The following is a 25,201-nucleotide window of genomic DNA, read 5'->3' on the forward strand; positions in this document are numbered from 1 at the left end:
CGCAGGGGCTGCTGGGGGCTGTAGTCGGGCGCTGCGAGGCCATCAGGACAGGAGGCGCATGCGCGAAAGGGGCACCTGCGGAGGCTGGAGTGGGTATGTGGAGGGCGATACTGGGCAGCAGGGGGGTGCTGCCCCCCATCACTTCACAGTAGCAAGTGTGAAACTGGGAGAAAAGGGGGCACAGGCTACAGGTGCTGCCCTCCAGGATGGAGGCAGAGAGTACTGCAACCCTTTCAGCTGATCCAGCCTTTCATCCCTGGCTGCTTAGTTCACTCCGAGACAGCACCGAGATGCATCTCCACCCCATAGCAGATACACACACACTGCAGAGGAAGACCAGGAAAAACCCAATGTGAAGACCAGGTATTCGATAGTGGGAGAAAAGATACCCCCCTCCCTCTCCGTCACTGGGAGAAGGGGCAAGAGCGGGCGCACAGAGGTTTCAATATCAACTCTGTTACCGATTTTACACAGGAAAGCGACTGCTGCTCGTCCTAGCTTGACTATCAGTGAATTGCCAAGTACCAAAGACATTTTTTCCACACAGTGCATTCAGTGGCGTGATGCAACTACTGCCCCCAGCCAGGGGAGAAAACAGTGCTGACATCAGGCCTTCTCCAACAAGAAGTGATTTCAAAAGAAGGATGCCAGTGTAAATCAAAATAATATTATCATCATTATAATGAACACGTGTCAACACAGAATGAGGCCTAACTTGAAGAACAAGCAAGCTAAGTACCCTATGATCTCCCTTGCAGGCAGCAGGAAACAAACTCGCTCCCGGTTCCTGCAGTACTCTGGCAACATCAGTGACATTAAGAGAAATAAATGACTGCATCTCACTATGGCCAACAGGTCCAGCAAGTTCTGTTTAACAGCAACAGGAAGGACTACCAGTGAAGGAACTCTTTTCTCTTGGATTACCACACCATCCATTTGATCAGTAAAATAAGAGGCTGCAAGATGCAAGTTCAGTTATTAATATACTGACTTAAAAATCAACAGTTCCAGAGTTAAAAATGTCTCTCTCATAAGAAGATCTTGAAAACAAATCCAAATGAAATGTTAGTGGGCTAATGCTACAAAAACACTGTATTTCACCCTTTCTTTGTAGCACGCTTGGTATTCTATAATCCTACCCACCCCTCCCTTTAAGCCAGCTGTCATTTTCATTAATGGGTATGCACACTCAGAAGCAAAAATGAAGTACGAAACATTTGAACCGATTCCTTTCACACTAATGCTGCTTTTTACATCTTATGGAACGTGAAGAGAAGCAGGAAAAGGACAATGTTAGCAGTTCTGACACTTCCAATCCACCTTACCTCCAACTGCAAGACTCATGAGGCAGCATATCAAAAGTTATTTCACCCAGCAAGCTTAGTATTGACCAATATTTAATATAACAAGGAGCATTGTGCAACTTCCCCAAGGTGATTAGGCAATTTATAAAGCCATTACAAAGGCCTATCCAAGAGAAAAGCCATAACATTTTGTGCCTTCACTTGTTTAAGAAATTGCCTAATTTCAGATCCGTCTCCACCAAAGCTTTTCAGGATTCTAAGCCCCAGGTCAAAAGAAAAGATCAAATCTTCTGCATCTACAGAAGAAAATAGCCACAGTACATTAACCACTACTCACCCATTTCATTTTAAAAAGAGGCCAGCCCTTAGCTCTTCTCCAATGAGTTTACACATGGGGCCAATTTCAAGGCAAGACAAGGATACTCTGCAACTGCTGGCCCACTTTGAATGACTGAACCCCCTACACCCTTTGCTTTTGAATTAAGCCATGTGGTAATACATATACATTAATGACAGGAATCACAACACATTCTTAAGATTTAGATGATGTTCGTGCAGTTAAAAGAAAAAAAAAAGAGGTAAAAATACACATTATGGGTATATATGTTTAAAAAAAAAATCTGTATTCAAATACAGCATCCTGCTAAAGTTTCAGAACCTACTCAGATTTGAATGCTCTTTGGGCAGAATACAATACAGCACAGGTGATCAACCAGTAAGTAAAAGAGGTGTTTGCATAACCAAAGAGCCCTAACCTAGAATAATCCATAGAACCTAAACAAGCGTTTTGATATACTTTATTCTGAAAGAATGCATCATTTCTAAGCTGCGTTGTTACATGCCTTGTGTGCAAGTTACAAGGAGGCAAAAAAGAAAAATAAACTGTTTCCATGTAGAAAGAATTCATTTGTATTTACCTATCTTTAAAGCCAAGTTTTAAGAACAGCTGCATAGAATAGTTCTAAGATCTATACATTTCCGGCCCATCACACATAACAGGGTGTTTTCTACAAGAAGGTATAGGCCAGTGTACTTGCTCCACGCCTGCCTGCTTGCCTTCTCCTCCATCTCCCCCTTCCATTCGCTAATAAAACAGGTCACAATTTTCAAACAGCCCTCCAATACTGGTAGCCTTACAAAATCATCCCTACCCCCTTTCTTGGAAGGGGAGAACAGGAAGAGGAATGGAAGGCAGTACATGGACTCCTGTCCCCCCCTCCCAGCCTGACCCTCCTCAGCAGTATTACATTTATAGAAGACCCTGAAATACATTGTTGCCTGACAATATAGCAAAAGTTGAATCCCTTGATGCTTGGAGCTGCCCCACTGCAATTAAAGCGCTGAGAGAATTAAAAAAAAAAGGGAGAGAAAAGAAAACCAAAAACCCAACAAGAACAACAACATAACTCAGGAAGCCAAGTGAATTGGGATAATAAATAACAGATCACACCATGAAAAATTTTTTGCTTTTTTGAAGGCTGGTCAAGAGGTAGGATAGAAAGGTTCTTTTTGGCCTCTGAACAATTAAAAATACTTCACTCAGCTGGTCCTTCAGGCTGTCTAGGAGCACTCAGCATACCCCATGCCTGATGCCTACACATACAATGCTACAGTTTTCACAGCTCTAATTGTACATGTTAAAAATCAAGTCAACTTACTCTAGTTGAGTAAAATTTACTAACAGTAAACAGCAAGACTGAATTGTTTTCTACATACAACCGCATCTTTTACAGTTTCTTAAAAACAAGGGCAGGTGACTTTGTATTCAAAGACTACCAAAATGTATATTTGATATTCACATGCAAAAACAAAATTTTTAAATCTTATGCATAAATCATGTCCAAGGACTCTGCATCCTACCTTTAAATAAGGAAACATACAAAGTTTGCTAACTTTTGTGCAAAATATTAATTTGCTAAAATATTTTACATGATAATCAAATACATGTAAATGTAGAAATTGACAGATAAAAAAACAAGCTGGTTCATAGGAATTTGTCACATTTTAGTAATATTCATAACAGGATTTTGCATTTCCCAGTACACATCACAAAGTTTCACTGAAGATAAAAATCCTTTAGAACAAACCCAACAGGGATTTCTCTAGGCACCTTCTCACGTAGAACACAAATGTGATATAGTTAGAACCATCGGAGTGTTTTGCACAAAATTCTATACCGATCATCACATTTTCCCATTTAATGATAATTTAAGTAACTGTCATAAGGCAAAGACAACTGTTTGAAAAATGTCTAGATACAAAAACAATGTAAACTAATAATTTATATCTGAAAACCCTGGTATAACAAAAGTGGAGTGATGGACACTTTTTACAATAGGCTATTTTTAAAACAAGTTTGTGCAAAGGCTGAAGATGGCAAAGAACCTTCAGACTCCACACAGTTTTGGCTTTTTTGTACAACTGCTTATAATACATTTTAAATCATTAGGAATGCAAACTAAAACTGCACGCTACTTCACTTCAGAGGAAAACAAGCTTGACATTGTGCAATTTTCTGCCCCAATTTAAAAGTGGCAGTAATCCCTGCATTTGTTGTGTTTCAAACAAGGATCTTAAGAAACACATATCAAAAGGAGGAAAAGAAGGCAAAAGTTGGCAGACATCCAGCATCTAGTTTTTCCTGTGTTGTTTTTAAACAATGTGGATGACAATTTCATGATTCAAAATGATTTTTTAAAATAAATACACTGTATCTGACATTTGCACTGACTTGATCTGATAAATCTTTAAGTAAACAAAGGCTTTAGGACACTCCTTGCAGCCTCAAGCCACTGGTGTTCGGTTCCAGAGTCCTTTGCTCTCTCACTGCGTTTCAAAACCTGCCATACGATATCCAGTTTGATTAGTTAGCACGCTTCCATTCTGCCCTTGAGGTGGTTGAACTCCATAACTTGCACCCATCCATGCTGCAGAAGACTGCGTCTGGCTGTTGGGGGAAAAACAGACAGCTGATGTCATTTCATGGTAGACAGAAGATGCATACAAAAAACCCTAGAGGGTAAAAACTAACACTATGATCTTAGCCAGTAACAACAGCACCTTGTAAACTGAACCCAAGAACCTAAATTAGTGGTTCTCAACCCGTTTAGAATCAAGGCACCCCTCATTAGACTCCGCACAACCCTCTGAAAAGGCTAGCTCTTAAGTTCTTTCTTTTTTTTTTTTTAACCTGGAAAAATAGAGCAACTGTTCTGTTACAAACACTCAAGTGCACTACATGGGCTTTAAAGCGATTTTTTCACGTCCAGTTTCTACCATCTCAGAGTATAAACACATATACATACAAGTCTTTCACCTACCAGCAAGAAGTAACAGCACCTCTCTGAAAAAGACATTTATCTTATTAAAAATTCAAGAAAATTTTGAAAAGGCCTTGCAAGCTTACAGCTAGAAAAAAATGCAGGAACCAACTTCCTTATCATGAGTCCAACTGCAGCTTTAGGTGAAGCAGACTAGATAACCAATTTCACTAGACAGATTTACAATAGTTTTCACTAAACAGAACTGGCATTAATACCCACATTCTGTTAAAAGGTACCTCTGGCATTTTTGTTCTCTCTTGGGAACAGTTCAACTCTGGTAATTTATTCTATCTAAAAAATGTCCCTTTATTTTTTAAGTAAGTAAGCCTGACCATCTTACCAAGGTAGAAGTACCTTGGACAACAATGGTTTTCCAGAATGCTTTATCATGTTCCTGTTAAAGCATGATCACTCTTGATAATTTACTTATGGCAATGGCTCTCAACCTTGCTAGACTCAAGGCATCCTTTGCTAAAAATCAAGACACTCCTTGTTTCTTTCTTTTGTTAGGCAAAAAAACACCTCTTGGAAAACACCCACTCTTTGTTTTTACTCAAGTTTTGGACTACAGAAAAATGACCGAGCAAGTCTTCTGTTGCAAACAACTCAGTAAGACCACAACAGGTCAGAATGTTTTTAACCCTAATGTTCCTATTTGAAATATTTGGGTTTATACTGTGAATCATGCTTGCACACCCCACAGCACCTTTGTAAAGAGCTCAGGGATCTAGTTCCCCCCCAGATGCTTGGTATCCTAGTTGAGAATGACTTAAGGCATGCTGACTAGATAGGAGGTGTACTCACTTAAATCCCTGCTGATTCCAGGTTTGTCCATACATTCCATATGCAGGAACTTGCCAGCCATTAGGCATGTACTGACTGATCTGTTGTGCATTTCCATACCACTGGCCCCACTGCCCGTAAGCAGGTGGATATCCAATTTGATTCTGCAAAAAAAGTTACAGTCTTGAAGTTCATGTGCTAAACACTGTCCTAAGAAAACAGTTTCTTCAAAAACAAATCATCCATTTAGTCTTCAAAAAAACAAAAACAAAAAACAAACAAAAAAAACCCAAGCCCCCCTGCATCTCTCTACACCACATAAACAATGCTGGTAATGTTGTTCACCATAGTGTTTACTTTCCTGAGAGCTATGGAAAAAAAAAAAGAGCAAAGCTGAAGCCATTAGCTGCATGAAATAGAACATGTGGGAAAGTTTTAATGCTTCCAAATGTTTCCCATACACTTTAAAAATGATCAGATATGTTAAAGGGCAGATATCTACAGTGGAAGAAAGAGTTGAATATGAGAAGTTATGTTGCTACAGCAGCCTGAAATCCAGAACCCACTACTCCAAAATCAATATGCAGAAAGAATCTTATGACACAAATCTGTTAAGAATTAATTTTAAAATGACAATCACCATTTTAGAAATTAAGAGAGGAAAGTTTCCTGACCTGCTGGATTGGACTGATCATATCTGGAGTTTCCTTGCCCCAATAGCACTTCACGACATGCCCTTCTATAGTAGTCCCATTGACAGAAACAATTGCATGTGCAGCACTTTCATGAGAATTGAACCTGTTGAAATAAAGAAGTTAGATCAAGATAAATATATATATCTCCCAGTAAAAAAGACGCCCCCCCCCCGCAACCAAAAATCATTTAAATAGAATCTATTAGGTAAGACAGACACAACATTTTAGCTTTGTTAAAAAGTTAGTCTGTTTTTCTTTTAATTTTTGTCTTCTTTAGTTAAATCATTTGTTTAGTTTCTCTTACAATCCTTCCAAGTCCACTCAAATACTGCAGGATTATCAGATTCAGAATTCAGAAAGCCAAACCTGAGCAGCTTGTTTCATGCACACATATTGAGTGGCAACTGTTTTACAGCCCTAGCAAACCTAAAGTTTTTAAGTTACATTTTTTTATTATCTAGCTTTAGGACAGTGGAAGAAAACAGCAACACTATAAGGTGTGCTTCAGGACTTCAAAAAATTCTACTCAATACCTCAACGAGTTTATAAAAAGGAAAATTAAATACAGGATTGGTAATTTGGATCAAGAGTGAACTATCAAAAATGAATAAAACCAGCCACACAGACATGAAGCTTAGTGCACTATCAGGCCAACAAAACAGACTTCTGCCAGCACAGCTAGGCCTGTCAGATGCATGCAGAGGTGCTGTCCCTGACAGAGACCGCTGTGCTGGCTGAGGACCCCAGAAGCAGACCCAGGCAAAAAGTGCTGCTGCTGGAAAAGCCTGTTTCACTAGTAAGGCCAGTCACAGTTTTACTATGCTGGCATGAAATGCAGTCTTGTCAGTATAGATGCATCAACGCAAGGATCTTTTCAACCATACAACATAACAGTACAGCGTACAGCCTTCTAAAGTACACACAGGTTTTATTTATCTAGAATATTGCTAAAAGAAACATTGAGGTTATTTGTCACCACTGCTTTGGACAAGTCAACCACCTGTGTTACAACTTCAAGCGAACGACAAACAAACAACCTACCTTACAAATGAGTACCCTTTATCTGGGAAGACTCGAATTTCCATTATCTGCCCAAATGGAGAAAAGGTCTGGCGCATCAGCTGTTCTACAAGGTACAAAAGGCAAATAATCCAAATTAGGAAACACAGTGGTTATTCAGACACACTTCTTTGGAGATGATCAACAGTGAGAAAACACCATACCTGTTAGTCCTGATGTGACACCACCACAATATACAGTGCAGTTGCTTGGGCTGGACTGATTTACAACATCATCGTAAGACAGCTGTTTGGTGTTGGCTGAAAGACAGTTTTAAAATAAACACTTTTTACCTTTAAAGACTCAAGAGATTTTTACCTAGGCAAGTTACATCATCTGAAGAGGCTCACAATACAAGGATTCACAGGATTGTTGGGGCAGTGACTAAAGAGACCAGTCCATTTTCTCCTGTACATTTTAAATTTTACCCTTTTTGAGCAATCACTAAAACCAGAAGAAAGAAACAAGGGGGTATGGGGAAAAAAGTAAAGATATAAATACAAAATACACAATGACTTCAAAATTTAATTCCTAACACTGAATGGAAGAATTGTAGACATGTGAAGTGTTAAGAGTGCAGGGGAGTAGGTTGTAGCTGTGTTGGTCTAAGGACATAGACAGACAAGGTTCCTTGGGTGAATTTGATATATTTTATTAGACCAACCCAAATAGTTGGAGAATAGTTATTAAGCAAGATTTCGGGTTCAAAAAACCCATCGTCAGGCTAAGGACGTTTCAGCAGTTGGTGTGTGCTCTTCCTGGATGGAATGAAAAGTGTTAAGAGTGGCATTCTTTTAACCTAAGCCCATAAAACCAGGTTTAGACACTTAAAGCAATATTCTATTCTACCAGGTGAGATATGAACAGTTTCCTGCTATATCTGCACCAACCCCCCCTTAAACGCTGCCAATGCATAAGAATGAGGAACTGAAATCAAAGCCTTCTTTTTTCATTCAAGCTGACTAAGGCGGCCACAAATTAAGGGCTAAAAAGCAACTGAGGATTTTTTAAATATTAAAGGTTTAGCAACAACAGGATTTTAGACATTTGTTTAAAGTATTATTTTTTAAAAATTCTTTCTTCAAGCAAAAGTTTGTCTGAAGTGCGTAGACAAGATAGAAGGCTAATACCTTCAGAATTATGAGGTCGTATTTCTACTTTAATTTGGACAGAGGGCCAAGATGAAAAGAAAGCAAGTAACCTACACTCATATGTACTCTTTGGAGCTGGAGGTTTTCGTGTTGCCCAGTTGGTTCTGATTTGTCTTCCACCGAGCCACTGTCCGCCCATCTGCTGAATAGCATTTTCTGCATCCTATCCATAAGGAAGAAAGTGAATTAATCATTTGGAGTAACAGTATTACAGTATTGCTACAGCAGTGGCAAAACGCCCTAGAAACCAAGATACTGCCAAATTACCACAAACAACAACATGAGACCCCTGCAGGATTAATAAAGTTATCAGACAAATTGAGAATTACCCAAGGGAGGGTTATATACATCTACTTTGTAAGCCAGCTCTATGTAGTTTGTAGGAAGCTTTCTTCCAAATGACATTCCACTAACTCACCCTCAGCCCTGCACAGAAGTCATCCCTCAGACCTACTATTTTAACTTGGGCTAGCCTAACTTTTTTTTTTTTTTTTTTAAATTCTCCCCCCTTCAAAACAGAGAGACCATCTAACAGCCTGCCCTACACTAATCCCACCCTTGAGATGTTTTTCTTTTTCAAAGGAGAATGGAGATTTGGAGACAACCAATTTTGTAAGCTCCCTGACTTAAGCAAGCAGTATGCTGGAATCCTTGTTACATATGGATTCCATGTTTAGCAGTCAAACTAGAAATGGAAGTAAAAAAAAAAAAAAAAAAAAAAAAAAAAAAAAAAATAATGAACTAACGTTTACTAATCTTCATTCTATGACAAAGAGATAATTAACAAGTACGACAATCCTACAGAAATGTTTCCCCCATGTAACAGGCAAGGTTCTTTGAGTAGATGTGATATCTTTTATTAGATCAACTGAGTAGCTGGAAAAACGTTCTTAACAAGCTTTTGGGCACAGTCACCCTTCTTCAGCTATAAGGGACTCTCTGCTGTTCCGAGACTCCAAGAAATGTGTGGCAGGATGTCAGTGAAAATGGAAATAGGTAGAAGTTAGAAAGACAAAAGGTAAAGCAGAGAGGGGAGGGGGAAAGAAAGCAGGGGGAAAAAAAAGGATAAAGGGAGATATTACTGTGATAGAATACAAGGTAGAAAAGAGGCTGTGAGTAAAAAAGAAATAGTTGAAGATCAGGAAAACAGGAATGAGAGAAGCTCAAAGTGTGAGAGGATGTAGTGAAAACATAAATAGGTAGAAAGGAGAAACAAAAGGTAAAGCAGGGGAGGGAGGGGGGAGAAAGTGGGGGCGGGGGGCAAGGCCAAAGGGAAACATTACACAGGTAATAATACAGGGTAAGAAAGAGGCTCTCAGCTGTTCTAGAGGTTAGTTAAACAAAATTCTAAGTGTTTAAAGATGTCATTTTCCCACAACAAATAATTTAGACGAGAATAATTTAGATTTAAAATATAAAAGTTATGGAAAACTGCACAACTTAAAAGCTATGAAGAGTAGCAAGTATTCTAGCGGTTGTTTCTCAAAGTACATATTCTGCAGTTTTATACTTCTCCGGAGTTTTAAAAATGTTGGAAACGCTTACACAGAGCCTCACAGTATTCCCTATTTTATAAGATGGCAAACTGCAGCAAAAACAAAGTTAAAAAAATCATAACCATTTACTAACTTTTCTTTAAATTATCTGCTGTAATTTCAAATACCTTAGTTCTATAATACTGTTACTTACCCATTTATTGAAGAAGGAAACAAAGCCATATCCTTTGGATTTTCCTGTTGCCATATCTTTCACCACCCGTGCATCTCTAAAAAGCAGAAGCAATTGCCAGTTTAGAATGTTTTTAAAAATATACAACAATAAAATGAAAATTTAAGTCACACACACAGCACATTTTCATCTTTCACCTTCTATTTAAGTGAACTCTTTAATGTGCCAGCAACACATTCAAAACAAATTTCTCCTTTTCTAAACAGAATTTAACTAATTTCTTGTTATGAAGTAGCAAAATTAAACTTAATTTTGTAAACATGCAAATCAATAGCTTCTCTAATAAATGTAAATGTTACAAAAGTTGGTTCCCAGTTCAAAGTGCGTTTACATACTGTTAAGACACTAAGCATGGTCAAAGCAGCTATTCAAATGAATCACTAAAGCCACAAAGCTGACTAACATTAGCTGAATGGCTCTCTTTAACCACGCAGTTTTAAACTTGCTATTTGCCAACACATTCTACCTATTCATTAAAAATATAAAAGAGAAAAAATGAAAAAATAGGAATTAAAAGGCATACGTCGCCTGTTAACTGAATTCTTTAATTTTCTCAGGTCAATTCGTTACCCCCTTTTTGGACTGTGGGCAGCTGTAAATTTTGAAAAATCAACATTTTCAGAAATGGTTGCATTATTGAAGAAAATAAAACACTAAAAACATTTACGTTTTAAACTATATACTAATATAACTTTAAACTGCATTTGTAAACAGCAATCATACAAGATTGATTGAAAACTACAAAAGATAAAGAGCAAAAATGTATAAAAGTAAATAAGAAAACTACAACGTTTGTCCACTGTGAACTGTAGCTTGTAGTTAGCCATGGCAATTCTGTCCATTCTTCAGAGACACTCTGCAAAATAACCAGAGCCCTATTATTTGAGATTGAGTGAAAAAATAAGAGAGACCCAGCTACAATAGCTAAACCCCACTTGCAGAATGTCTAATTAAATTGTGTTTCTCAGGCGATTTGTGTACAAGTTAGCCAAGTATCAAGATGTTAACCCACATGTGTTACCTTACCCTGCCCTCCCTATCCCCACACACACAGGCACTTCTGATAAAACAAGACAAATCAAAACAGTCAGGAAGTCATGCAATGTAGCTTTAAAGCTTCATAAAATGAGATGGTTCAGATCAACTCGTGTAAAATGTGCAAAACACTTAGCAGGTCAAAAAAGAGGATATAAGGTTATGAGACGAGTTTTTTCCCCTTGGAAATTACAGTAATTACAATCTATATTAAAATCCTAATACTTTCCCACACGTCCACAGGCTTTGTAGATCACTGAAAGGCCAAAGTAAAAGACCACTTCCAGACACTACAAAAAGAAAAAGTAGCTTAGCCCTTTTTGAAACAACAAGAATTACACTGCTTATTCTTTTTTCCATCAAAACGCTTGAATATGGGTAATATGTTACAAATTGCCTGAGAACAGACATCTGTATAATTTTATTAGATCAGTTTCTCTGAACAGCCTAAAAGAGGGGGAAAAAAAAACTAGTCTATACTTACCCTCAACTGAAAACTTAGAAAATAAGACTTGAGAACAAGTGAAAACATGCATATACCAAGTTTAAAAGGGAGATCACAATTGAAATGTATGTATGTGTGCATAAAAAAGATAGAAAAAAGTTACCAAAAATACTTATATGCTGATCATGCATTATTAGTTCACCTTGAATTTTATAAAGGAAGACATTTAATCAAAAACAATCAAGATATCAAAATAAAAAAGCAAACAAACAAACAAAACCACACCAATACCCACCACATTTCCAGAAAATAGCTGTTAACCAAGATGAGTTATATTTAAGACTTGAAATCTCCCTTTTTCTTTCTGTAAACAGCATGGATATCTTCAAATTGAACCTAGTAACTATAAAGTTCCACTCTCCTGCAACTAACCCCTTCCTACATGACAGCAACAACTGACAAAATCCCCTAGAGCTAGGATTTTAAATCAATTATTTTCATTGGGTAAAACAGTATTCCATTTAGTTTTCTGACAAATTAGCCCCAGCCAAGACAATCTGTAGAAGTTCTGCAGACATGACAATTCAGCCAGTTAGTCCTACAACTGTGCCCTGAAGACCCCACAGAGGAAAGCTATAAGAGTCACTCACGCAAAGTATTTTAAAGTTGACTGAAGAAAAACCTTAGAATCTGGATAAAAATGCTCTATCAATACATTGCGATTCAAAACGATCCAGAAACTTCCTGGAACACAAAGAAAAGCCCAGAAATCCTGCATGCTTTAAGAGCTCTTATGAAGTTTCAGTTCCAGTTCAGGACAGCCAAACTCTTTGCTTAAGGCTGCACTTTAAAACAATCATCAGAACTGCCCTATTCATACAATAGTCATCCACAAATTATTGAAGGGTCTGCTAGTTTATACAAAACCTCTTTCAGAGTTTCAGGGAAATCTTTCCCACATTTCATTCTTCTGACTGTGGATCTATTTTAGAAATGACCAGACCCCCTCAGCTATCCATGAGTGCACATGTTCAGCCACATAGAGCAACACACCTAAGAAACAGGCAGGCTGTATTTATAGCATGACACTAACTAAAACTATGTGATCTGTGCAAAGGTAGCATTCTCTGACGCAAGGATCTCCAGATCTGTTTTTCTTAATTCCCATAACAGGAAATCAAGCAGGTGTCAAATCTAAGGCAGTGTTTCTCAACCTTTTTGGACTGAAGCGACCCCTCACTGGGCTGGAGGTACTCCCCCATACCTTTTTTTGAATGAAGTGGCATCCTATTTCAAAAACAAATGGATATATTAGAGTGTTTACCTTCTTACACAGGGGCTGGGCAGCCAGGATAGGGGGATCATCCAAACAGGGACAACCCTGAGCATGGCTTTTCTGCTTAGCCTATCTGCTTATCTCCTCACACCTTGTGGCACCCTTCAAAGGATCTGGTGGCACCCCAGGGTGACTCAGAGTCCTGGCTGAGAATCACTAGTCTAATACAGTGGATTTTGTGAGAAAAGTTATTCTGATGAAATGTTTCAAAGTATTCTGCTTGTTATCACAAAGCATCAGGCCCAGTATAATTAGCATTACAGGGAATCAATAAGTTGTTTAAAGTTAGGAACAAACAGACCTCTTCAGCTCTGAAAAAACAGTAAAAAATTCAAGCTTTACAGCAAACACTGAATGTGACAACTGTAAAACACTGCAGTAGAGAGCTACAACTTCTATTATCAATCACCCGTGATTTCACACAGGCCATTTTCCTTGTTGCCTCACGTCACCTGCATCATCCACCCAAGAGATCCCATCTTTTAGACTCTATGCTCCTTTGTTATAGGGACTTTCATTAAAAAAAAGTCCAGTATAGTGAAGCCTAACCTCATCATGGTCTTTGCATTGCCACAAGGTGGGTATTAAGCCACCAGCCAATAAAATGATTTAAGTAGAACTATAACGGACTACTTACTTGACAGAACACTTGTTTAACACATTTAGACTATCAACCAAAAACTGAAGTCTGACAGGAGCTCAATATGCAAATAGAATTAGATTCCTATTAAACTACTATTAGGAATCATTATACATCCGATTGTCAGTGGTGAATAAAATGTATAACCCATGGTTACAAGCAAAAAGCTTCCAGTATGAAATTCTGAGTTAGACAGGAATTTCTGCAATGTGAACAAAAAAAGAAGGTAAATATGTAATTTTTCTAATGAAGCAGATCAAAGTGCCAGTAGATGAGCCTATTTATGCACCTCTGCTTCCTCCTCAACTCAAGTCTCTTTAGGAACAAAAGATTTTTTTTTTTTTTTTTAAATGTATACTCCAGCGTTGCAGGGGTTTTAAAAACTGAATGAACGTTTACTTACTGAAACACAAGCTCGTCTCCAGTTAAGAGGCATGTTTATTTGATCTGCCCTATGCAATTACTTACGATATTCTCCCAAATGGCGCAAAAGCTGCTTTTATATCTTCAGTGGTAATTTCTGGACTGAGGTCTCCAACAAAGACATGGAAATGGTCTTATTGGGAAAAAGAAAAAAAGTGATTTACAAATTTGAAGACTATTCCCAGTGACAGTAGCAGCATAGCAATTTCACATTATATCACCTTCCATATATTGAGAGACATAAAAACTAGCATCCTTTTTCTCTAAAATACTTTGAAAAATCCTTATCACTGTTTCTAATAGAGCCATCACTTGGTGACCTTACAGCAACAGTCTTAAGGATACTGCTGTGATGACACAAGTCTTTAATTTGACGTTGGTATTTTTACAGTTGTGTTCATAACCAGTCACCATTTTGCTATAAAACACATGTAAATGTTTACTTCATAGAAAAAGTTTACTTCAAAATCTTAGTATTGCCATGCTAATGTTAAAATTAAATGTTATATACATCTCATTAATTAGGCAAAACTTTACCAAATGAAATGTCTAGTGGCTTTGTGAGCAAAGTAGAAAAAATTTGCTCCAAGCAGGACAGCTATTAAACCTAGCTACAACGTTTGGCTTAAATCATATTTTGTGAAGAACAATCAAAGAAATACCTTGCATTGCAACAGTTTGATGTTAAAGAATATGACAGTTTTCTCAAAAGCCAACAGTTTTGGTTGCCCAGCCATTAGACCATGTGAATCCATGTGAATTCAATGTATGTGAATCCATGTGCAAGTGAACTAAGACTGAAGGCAACAGAACGGAAACAGTAATCCCTTCAATTTATGTCAGAGCGATTATAAAGAGCACTGGAGAAAAATAAAAATCCCTTATCTAAGGAGTTTTTGCATTTTTTAAACATTTTTTCATAGAGCACTTTTAATACTACACAGACTCATTTGTATAAAAGCAGACAGGAAACATAAGCCTACTGCAACAGTAGCTCAGTAAAACCCAACATTTTAAAAGTAGTTTAAGGCTGACTAAGTAGAGAAGCAACACACTGGGTTGCCATGAAGAGGGATGAAAAGAAGAAACGAACAAACCCAATTTCAAGAGCCGTTTAGTTACTCTTGTATGGAGCAGCACAGACAGCAGCCTTGAAGAAAGCTAATAATCTTGCCCTTACAGTGAAAGAAAACTCTAGAAGTCATGACAGATGGGGCCAAATGGCTAAGGAGGCAGCACCAGAGTGAAACAGTGGCTACTAGATCACATTCTGATGCAATAATAGGAAAGGAGAGGGAGGCCTTACCAAAACTAAAACAACAGAACATAAAACCCATATATAGCTTTGGGTGATTAGTGGAAACCCTTGAGAGATTTCATTTTATGTTTAAGAAGATACAATTACCTTGTGAACGCTGTGTGTTGACAACGGTACTACCTGATGACAAAGATTAGATTTGTTCTTAAGTTTATTAACACAAACACATTAAATAATATCTTAGGATAACGATCAAAACATTACTGCAAACATTTGTATGGTGCTTATGGCTTATACTTAAAAACTATTTGTGCAAACAAAGCAATTACTCAAAGCATAAGGGACACTTACTGCTGGTATCTTTCTTCTGGCTGCTGGGGGTTGTTGCCCAGTTCACTTTGACTTCCTGCAAATATTATTTGCTAAAGTTACATTAAGTATATTCCAACCAAATTAAAAGATTATTAGCATTTATTTCTTATACTGCAGGGACACAAGATACATCAGTATATGATAAAAAAATAGCTGAGAAGTTCCAGTTCCTTAGACTATTATGTTCTCTGTCAAGATATATTAAGTCATTCCACAGCAAAGGTAACTTTCTTTTGAGTAATCTTACTCTGCTGGTCTCTTACTCTCAAGATGAGTGAAAGTAAGATATTTATTATGACTTTTTGACTCTCTGTTCCCTCCCATTTATGAACCCCAGCCTTCCTCTCAATTGGAACTGTACAACAGAAGCAGGATACCTCTGAGGGCTGTCAACATACTAGCAGGAGGAAGTGGGCAGGGGTAAGATTCTTTCCCCAGGGCAGGATTTAAACACATTGGGGTTGTTGCAGGTGAAAGATGAAAGAGGGTGCAGAGGGAACAGCAATGAGGGGAAGGATTTTTGTAGTGGTGGGATGAGAGAGTGATTAGTCTCACATGCAGCTCTACTCAACTCTTCCCATAGCTAGCATTCAGCTTTACCACCAGAATGGGGTGGGGGGAAGACTCGCATTAAGTTCTAATGTAATATAACTAACAAAACACAACAAAGTGTTTAACTTGTGATACAGTTCTGGTTTTGTCTAAAGAGATATTTCATGCACATCATTTGATATATCAACACACACACTTCCACCACAACTCACCCTTTAAACATGATAGCTTACCTTACCCATTATCTTCCGTCCATTCATAGCTGCTAGTGCTGAAGCTGCATGTCGATGCTCATAAAACTCCACAAAACAGTATGGATCATTTCCAGCCGTCTGTTTGAAAAGCAGGTTATTAAAACCCCTTCAGATTTGACTAACTGTATTTGGCATCTGCTTCTACATCTGAAAGACTTAGTAATTGAGATGAAATGTACAGAAAAAAAAAACTTCTTAAAGTCATGCTTTCTTAGCATGCTTGCATTTGGTTTCTTTTGTTTTTTAAATAAGATCCCGTTGAAGTAAAACAAACAAATGTTTGCAGCTAAATAAACTGCTCTGCCCCTAAAAACAACCTACCCATCATTATACAGTAACAAAAATTATGTTGAAATTTGCTTTAACAGGCCATTATGCTTCCCAGGACCCTCCTTTATAATCAAGCTAGTTTTCCAGGAAGATTATGAAAAGTTTGGGGAATGTTTTAAAAGGCTGCTACGCTACAAAAAGGCAAACAGCTAGACAAAGAAGAGACTCTTACATCCATGATCATTTTGCAATTTTTGCACGGTCCAATCTGACTGAACAGCTGGAGGATCAGGGCTTCCGTCACATCTCTTGACAAGTTCCCCACGTATCTAATAGAACAAAGAGAAGTTTAGATATTTAAGTGTCCCTATTTACCCCTTCAGCATAATTAAATATGATAACACAGAACATTTGCTAGTTTGGTACATACAAAAGAAATGGTTTGAACAAATCACAAATCCTCAGACACCTCAGTTCTGTCTTAAATTATAGGAATGATCTGTCGCCATACATATTACTGAACTATTGTAGTGTCTGGAGTCAACTGAGATTGAAACCCTGTTCCAAACTGCATGGCACCAACATACAGCAAAAGAAAGCCCCTGACTTACAGAGCCTATACCGTAAACAAACAAAGCAAAGTGGGGGAATAAAGAAGAATGATAATCATTCATTAATAAACTGACCCTAAAACTGATTAGCATCTCTTCTTAAGTACTTTAATGAAATAAAAGCTTCAAATATCATTTTTATTATTTTCAAATTCCAATTACTAGGATACAAAATGTACTTCCTTCCCAATAAAAGCAAACAAAACCCTGACCCCCGAGGAGGTCAAAAGTGAATAGTGCAACACTCCACTAAACACAAGGCACAGAAAGAAGTATCAGATCAAAAAACACACAAACAAACCCCACTAGGCCAGTTAAACAGGGAACCCTAGAGTCCTAGTCCCCCAGCCCTCTTCTTGGATCACTAAGTAAAACTTTATAACACAGTAACTCCCCATCTCCTCCTCCTAATGGCAACTTAGCTTGCCAAAGTGGAAATGCAACAGACATTTCAAATGACAGTGTTTTAAAACAGGACAGAAACTTAAATCAGCAAAGGGAAATGAAGGTCTGTAAACAAAGGGCATTTCTTACTGCATCCCATATGCCAATACTGCATTATTTTTATATTTTTAGCCCCTAATTCTAGTTTATATTTGACCAAAGTGCAGGAAATGGGCAATTTCCAAAATATACCACTTGAACCAACCAGCTAAACCCATACTGGTTAGATTCTTATGCAAAATGTTTTACAATAGTTGTTCAGTTATGCAAACCTTGCTGGCTGTTTTAATTTGGTGTTATATGCCAGATGATCATAAATAGCACGTGATGGTAAAAAATTCAGAGGTCTGTTAACTCTCTTCTGACAAGAGTCATGATTTCTAAATGGTTGCAACACGTGCTTCAAAGCAGAAACCTCAGAGGGTTGAAGCTACCAGGCTGTGCTGAGGGACAGCCTAAAGCTCCTCTTCACCTCTGTCAGCATCTCGTGTCTTTTGAACAGTGCCTCCATGGCATTTTTGCAACCTCAGCAGTAGAAAAAAAGGAAGTCAAGCCACAAGGAAGGTCAAAAGAAAATTCCTGAGTCTGAGAAGCGTACAGAAAATACAGTTTTCTCTAACAGCACTTCTCCTGTGTCGCAAATGACACATTACAAAATAAACTAAATTAGATCCTGTCAATACAAATAGTGATTTTCTTGTTTATACCTGTGCCTGCTAGCGTAGCACATGAGCTCCAAACAGGTCATGGACCTGTACCTACTTTGGAAATTGCTTAGGTAGTAATTGCATTATGGGTTGGAAAAAAAATCCAATAAATCTGAACTATAAAGCGAGAGCTCCTTACCATGGTTCTCATAAACAGAGAATGACTAGACAAGAAATGGGTGAATTGTGCATGTTGGCTAAAGCAATCACACACATACCATCTTTTGTTACTCCACAGAAGTCCATGCCTAAAGAACTGATCCATTATGAAAAAATAATACTGTACTCTATATTTACAGTGATATGGCCTGTAGAAACTTTCATCACAATCAGAATCTAATGAATGTGTTCCTGCTTTGCCAAGGCAACACCTTCCCTGTGGTTTAGCAATGTTTCTCAAATAAGGCAGCCAGGTGATTAAGTGAAGTTAAGTTAAATAACTATTTTTTTTTTAGAGTCCAGATGTTTGATAACTAAGTTAAGCAGCACCCCCTAGTCCATGTCCATCACATACACTGATAATAGCTAGCCTCTTATTTAAAGCTCGGCTTTGAATATGATGGTGTATCAAGTAATTCAAGTCACTTAAGCAGTTCAATCTTAATGAAGCTAGACTCAGAAAACCACATGAACAGTTGGCTTGTAAGTCAAAGTTGCCTAAAAAGCCAGAATCTACAAAATGACCTTTGCCTGAACGGCAGCTCTTCAGCTGGATAATTACACTTGAATCCCTGCCTAAGATTGGAAGTTGTTAGATATCTGCTCGGCAGCCATACACAACTTCACATTAGTGCACATGGCAAAAATGCATCCCTGCAGGATTAATAACTGTAACATGCATAATCACGCGACATGTTTTCCTAAGCCTTCATGTCAGTGAGGTAAAAAAACAGTTAACATTTCTCTTCTCCTGCACAGACTTGAGAATGTCTTTGTACATGTGCAGAAAATCTGAACAGGGATACAAACACCGTAACACACACAAGAAAAGCCATTAATGCTTTCCTAGTGGGTAAGGATAGCTGCTGCAAAAACTTAAGGTGGGATGTTTAAAACGTGCATGTATTCTCACAAAAATGAAGACAAGTATAGTAACAAAGAAATATTTCATTCCGTTATTTCTCATCATGGTCTTCCTGAGTAGTTAGTAACTTTTCCACCCTGCCCAACTTACTGACTGAAGCATGACATACAAAGTCTGGACTGATACCAAGCATGTCTAGAATATTAAAACTTTTTTTCTCAAAGAGTTAACAAGAAACAGGTATGAAAGGTGTTCAGCATTCCAACAGGCAGCAGCTGGCCCAAGTTAATGGAAATGGTGCTTTAAAGAAGCCTATAGATAGCTTGAAAGCGGATCTATAAATCAGACAACTATTTCATATGCAGCTAAACCCAGTTAGTTTTAAAATAACGTTTGCTCCGTTTTCAAATGTTTAAAAAAAAATGTGCGCTACGACAAACTATTTAGTAGAAGACGCTGTAGGAAAGATGGCTCGCCACAGCAAACATTTCAGACTAACTGAATTCGAACAGCTGTTCTATTTTAATGCCAGGTACTTATATTCTGAGAAGTAGCACAGGACTGATATTCTGAATCCATAACATTCTAAATATATTCTCTGATATGTTACTGGGAAAGCTTAATGGCAGGGAAGGCACAATCATCAAGCCAATCGCTTAGAAGATAGATGGTAGATTATATTATTCTGACTATTCAGCAGTACCAACAGCAGTGCCAATTTAAAAAAAAAAAAAGAGAGAGAGAGAGAGACTTACGCCAGCCTGTTAAATGTATCTGTGCCAAATGCAATGCAAACAATAGCATTCCAAAGCAGATCAGGGACATGAGTGGTGCATGTGATGCCTTGGAGGAAAGAAGTTAACAACAGCTTGAGCGAAACAAGAACTGGACAATCGGTGAAAAAAGATACACTATTACAGGGATGCCAGGCAGGCCCAGAAATTCAGGGGCAGAGCCTGCTGCAGAAATCAGAGTTACAAGGCACCACTGGGGATGCCCATCAGCAGGGGGGAAAGCAAGGCTGTGCAGTGTTACTTGCCCCACTAAGGGCAAAACAATCCCATGCACTGGTACAGGCTGTGGAATGATTGGCTGGGCAGCAGCTCTGCAGAAAAGGCCCTGAGGTGACAGTGGACAATAAGCTGAATATGAGCCAGCTGTGTACCCTTGTTGCCAAGAAGGCTAATGGCATACTGGGCGGCATCGGTAGAAGTGTTGGAAGCAGGTCAAGGGAAGTGATAATTCCCCTCTATTCAGCACTGGTGAAGCCACACCTGGAGGACTGTGTTCAGTTTTGGCTCCCCCCCACTACAGAAAGGATGTGGACAAATTGGAGAGTCCAGCATAGGGCAAGAAAAATGGTGAGGGGACTGGGGGCTTATGAGGAGAGGATTAGGGAACTGGGGTTATTTAGTCTGGAGAAGAAAAGACTGAGGGGGGATTTAACAGCAGCCTTCAACTACTTGAAGGGAGGTTCCAAAGAAGATGGAGCTGGAGGACTGTTCTCAGTGGTGGCAGATGACAGAACAAGGAGCAATGGTCTCAAGCTGCAGCAAGGGAAGTATAAGTTAAGTATTAGGAAGAATTTTCTCACTGGGAGGGTAGTAAAACACTGAAACAGGTTACCCAGAGAGTTTGTGGAATATCCATCTCCTTGGAGGTTTAAGACCTGTCTAAACAAAACCTTGGCTGGGATGATCTAGTTGGCGCTGGCCCTACTTTGAGCAGGGGTTGGACTAGATCAGTGGTTCTCAACCTTTTTTGTACTAGAACCCATTTGTAAACATTGATGGCTAGTCCCGACCCAGTGAACCTCACTCCTGACCTGCTGCTGCCCACCCCAGGCCCCCAGTGTGAGGGATGGGGCAGGTATGTGTGGGACATGGGTAGCCCAAGCAGCCCCTTGCAGACTGGAACTCTGCCACCATTTCCCATATTTTTCCTCAGAGAATCCATTTTTAAATTTTGTTTGCGACCCTTTAACATATTCTTAGGATCCACAGGATGATAAATGTTGACTGGATGACCTCCTGAGGTCCCTTCCAACCCCAGCTTTCTATGATTCACTACCACCATTTCCCCCACAACTGTTCACTATGCTACGGCCATTTGCACCCCCTACTTATCCTCCCACTACTGTTCACTCCATTGCTACTGCTCACTCAGATACTGCCAGGAGCCCCATAGTACAGATCGAACCCAGGGGACTCCATCAATTTGACACCCCTGCTCTATGGACTAACGCTGAAATAACTTATGTGGACTTAAATGCATGAGATCAGACAAATATGTAAGCATGAACTTGAGTGTTACAACTGAATGCGCAGTGGAACCTAAAATGGGTCTAAACCATGCTACATTCCTACGAACTGCAAACAGTAGCTATGGCAGAGAAAGAACACCAAGCTTCACTGTGGGAAACCTCACACTTTCAAAATGACCCACCACCACCTGCAGCCTAAAGCCTCCTTAACCTTAGTGACACGGGAAGGACAAGATGATTGCAACCCCTTTCCTCTCCCAGAACAAAAATACCCATTTCATTGGCGCTGCGTGTGTTTGAGGGAGTGTAAATTAATTTTACTTGCTACAGCTCAACTGCCTAACTATGCTAATGATGGATGTTTGTCTCATCCATTTCTATGCTCCACCAACATGTCTACTGGCTTTATTCACATGTAAACCGGAGTGCAAAAGAACAATCTGGGACACATTAAAAAATAAATCAAGGGTCCACTCCTGCATTTCTTGTGTGTCCATGCCCAAGTCAGAAATAAATGTGTCCACCAAATGCAAGACTAGGCATTAACACGTCACTGACCATCAGGGGGACTGGCTAACATTGAGACAGGAAGATTAACAGCATGGGAATGCTAGGGACTTCCACCTTCTCTAAATGGTATGCCTCTTTGTACTTAATCTAATGCTCATTTAGAGAAGCTACCTAGTACAAGGTTGGCTGCACACAAAAAAAACCCACATCTCATTTTTATCAGCGTGTAAACCCTTGAATAGCATTATGAAACAACTGAACATGAACCCTATCTGATCTTTCTGAGGAAAGTTTTTTTTATATTTTAAGTAAAGCTACACAGGGTTATATTTTAAGCAACAGCTACACAGGCAATCTGTCCTAGCAGATTTCAAGAACATTGGCTGTTTTGTAATTAATTTGTATGCTAAACATTTAGAGAACTGTGGTTGTTATATGGATTTTTGTGGAAAAGTTGCTCCAAAGTGTGAGAGTTATATGAGCTATCACTATGGAAAAAAAGGTGTTTAAGCTAACCTATGACCTCCAGAAAGAGCTTATTAAAATAGCCATGCTAAAAGAACAAGATAAAATTAAGAAGCTGGAAAAAAGACCCTGGTCTCCTATCACACTGTTCCAAGACCATATGATTGAAAATTAGGATGTAACCCATCCCTAGAAAGAATTTTTAGTAAAACCATTACTTTACTATCTATGTAGTAAGACTCTTTGAGTAAGTCCCAGACACTCATGCTGGAAAGTATGTTGCAGCAAAATGAGGGGAGTAAAGTTGGTTAATACTGCAGATTAATTTAAATTTCAATGACCATTTTCTAGATGACCTAACTGTAATGACTTTCCTGAAATGGATTCAGGGCAATAACATTCTCAGTCTTTTCTGTAAAAGCAATTTTTGCAGTTTGGAAACGCATCTGAGTTTTCCCCCTCCCTCCAACAGGCCAGGTGTACTTAAAAGAGCAAGCAATTCATTCTCCAAAGCAGTAGTAGTCTACTCAAAATAAGTAATGAGACCATTAATCAAGGCTCCAGACAAGAAACTCACCACTATGGGAAAAATGAAAGGTAGACCAGTAAAAAATTAAAACATGCATATGTAGGATGGGGTTGAGAAGCTCTGACCCATCTGCTTCCAGATGTTCCAAGCAGTTGAAATCAATTGATCAGAAAGATCATTACTTTTACAATATTATCAGAAAGATAATATTCTACTTTTACAGTCAGAATATTTATCATGTAGGCAAACTTGGACCAAAAGATTTGGCACAGGTCACACTAATCTTGTTTTGCTGTGTAGTGATTTATTTATTGCGCCCATGGGATACGTGCAAAGCATCATCTAAGGGCAACTGCAGACATTCTGCCCTCACCTTGAGGAAAAGTCTCTCCCAGCTATATTAACACTAAGGGCAAGATGTGATATAAAACAGCAGCAGCTTACACGAGAGTTCAAGTTGGTGGAACAGCCAAGTAGAGAATAGTGAAATTATGAGGTCTAAGCAGCAGAAATGACTTCAGATAAAGTCTGTCAGAAGAAGGAAGAAACCTAAGTAGATTAACACCCCCAGTTCTTCCATGACTTTCACACGGAGTCAGCTAAAAGAACAACTGTTAACTAGAACGATAAAGGATTTTCAGTGCAGTGCAATAAGCACTAACCCAGTGAGAAAGGTCTGGTCATTACAGCTATCCTTGATTCCAACTCATTTCAAAAGAATGTTATTCCACGGCCACGGTGAATAACTCTGGCTCTATGCAGGTGGATCCCAGCTGGTCATTTCTGAAACAGCTGGGCTGGCAGTTTTCATTCAGTGTGATCCATTTCAAAGCCTATCGCACACGAACGCATAGGTAAGCACAAACAGGCACCCACAGATGCATGAGCAACACACACACACAGGCATACCTACACACACAGGCATACAAGCACACACACAAGAGGCTCTGAAATTGATACTGAGTTCTTGAAACTTGTCTGTGCAAGTGTTTATACAGCACTGGGGACTCAACTAATTACAATGTCTCTTAGGGAAAGGCTTTGAAACCCACTTAGTGGTACTGGGCTATCTATATAGACTTTCAGTCAGGGGCCAGGATCACACTGAGACACTCCATTTACAGGCCCTTTTTTGCAGGTTTCCAGGGCAAACTAACATGGCCACAGCTGCAAGCAAGACTGCCCAGGGAGCCTGAGGAGCGGCCTGCAGAGAACCAAACCCTCCTGGGGGAGAGGAGACAAGATCAGGCGATGCCTAGAGGGAGAAAAGGAGAGAAAGAACAGGGAGGCCCCTGTGTGCTGCCCTCCAGCTCCCTGCAAGGGTCCAAAGCCTCTCCCCTCTGCTAGAGAGGCTTTGTAGTGTCTCAGGCCTCTTTGCAATGCCCTGCACAGAGGCAGGCCAGACCCCCATGCAGGGCCCTGCAGCAGCAGGAGGCTCTGCCAGGCCGCCTGCCCCTCTCTGTGCATGGCAGGGTGCAGGGCAGAGCCCCCCCCGCGGAAGGCAATGGATAGGGCTGGACGGAACCAAAGCAGCTGTGGGGGGGGGGATGGGGCCATGCTGCGCCCCCCTGCCCCGGGAATGAGGAGCCGGGACCCCGCGCGGGGCCGCATGGAACGCGCCGGCCCAGGGGCGCCTGAGCGGGGACCCCGGAACCAGCGCCGGGCGCGGGGGGGGGGGGCCGAAGGGCAGCAGCCAAACCCCGCCCGGGGGGTGGGGGAACCCGGCCCGGCCCCTTCCCACTCACAGGGTCTTGGGCATTTCATCCTCCATGGCTCCGCCGCGGCCCCCACCACCCACCCCGGGTCTTCTCGCCGCGGCCCCGCCGCGCCCGCCCGGCGGACAATGAGCCCGAGACGCGGCTCAAGATGGCGGCGGCGGGCGAAAGGGCCCGGCGGCCGGAGGAAGGAAACCAAGCGCATGCGCAAGGGGCTCTCAACCCCGCCTCCCAAGGGCGCATGCGCACGCTCTCTTCTGCTGCGCGCATGCGCCAAAGTTAGGGCCTAATCCCCGGCCATCGGC

General features: G+C 39.9%; 1 protein-coding gene and 1 long non-coding RNA gene across 5 annotated transcripts; one reads left to right on the forward strand and one right to left on the reverse strand.

The window, feature by feature from the left end:
• Window positions 1-33: 33 nt before the first annotated feature.
• LOC106740293 (uncharacterized) lies at window positions 34-2,206 on the forward strand. The gene is made up of 2 exons (XR_001373767.3): window positions 34-363; window positions 475-2,206. It is a non-coding gene; the product is annotated as an uncharacterized LOC106740293 (long non-coding RNA).
• TIA1 (TIA1 cytotoxic granule associated RNA binding protein) lies at window positions 2,085-25,041 on the reverse strand. Of its 4 annotated transcripts, XM_006272003.4 has the most exons (13): window positions 24,927-25,031; window positions 16,861-16,957; window positions 16,338-16,436; window positions 15,532-15,586; window positions 15,328-15,360; window positions 13,968-14,055; window positions 10,005-10,080; window positions 8,370-8,478; window positions 7,329-7,424; window positions 7,147-7,231; window positions 6,085-6,208; window positions 5,432-5,574; window positions 2,085-4,251 (listed from the first exon to the last, which is right to left on the reverse strand). In XM_006272003.4, the coding sequence occupies exons 1-13, from the start codon at window positions 24,950-24,952 to the stop codon at window positions 4,128-4,130; spliced, it is 1,155 nt and encodes a 384-aa protein (XP_006272065.1). In that variant the 5' UTR covers window positions 24,953-25,031; the 3' UTR covers window positions 2,085-4,127. The 4 variants fall into 4 exon arrangements, with proteins under 4 accessions (XP_006272065.1, XP_019338228.1, XP_059586561.1 ...); XM_019482683.2 differs by lacking the exon at window positions 15,328-15,360 and having other exon boundaries at window positions 24,927-25,032; XM_059730578.1 differs by lacking the exons at window positions 13,968-14,055; window positions 15,328-15,360; window positions 15,532-15,586; ... (1 more) ...; window positions 16,861-16,957; window positions 24,927-25,031 and adding an exon at window positions 10,567-13,958.
• Between the last annotated feature and the right edge of the window lie 160 nt (window positions 25,042-25,201).

The sequence above is a fragment of the Alligator mississippiensis genome, chromosome 7, assembly GCF_030867095.1.
Source record: "Alligator mississippiensis isolate rAllMis1 chromosome 7, rAllMis1, whole genome shotgun sequence".
Taxonomy (NCBI): domain Eukaryota; kingdom Metazoa; phylum Chordata; order Crocodylia; family Alligatoridae; genus Alligator; species Alligator mississippiensis.

Excerpts from the sequence above, each read along its gene's own strand:
- TIA1 (XM_006272003.4), bottom strand. The coding sequence starts at position 24,952 with ATGGAGGATGAAATGCCCAAGACCCT. Across the intron at positions 16,958-24,926 it reads GATGAAATGCCCAAGACCCT|ATACGTGGGGAACTTGTCAA; the intron begins GTGAGTGGGAAG and ends TTGTTCTATTAG. Across the intron at positions 16,437-16,860 it reads ATTGCAAAATGATCATGGAT|ACGGCTGGAAATGATCCATA; the intron begins GTAAGAGTCTCT and ends CTTTTCAAACAG.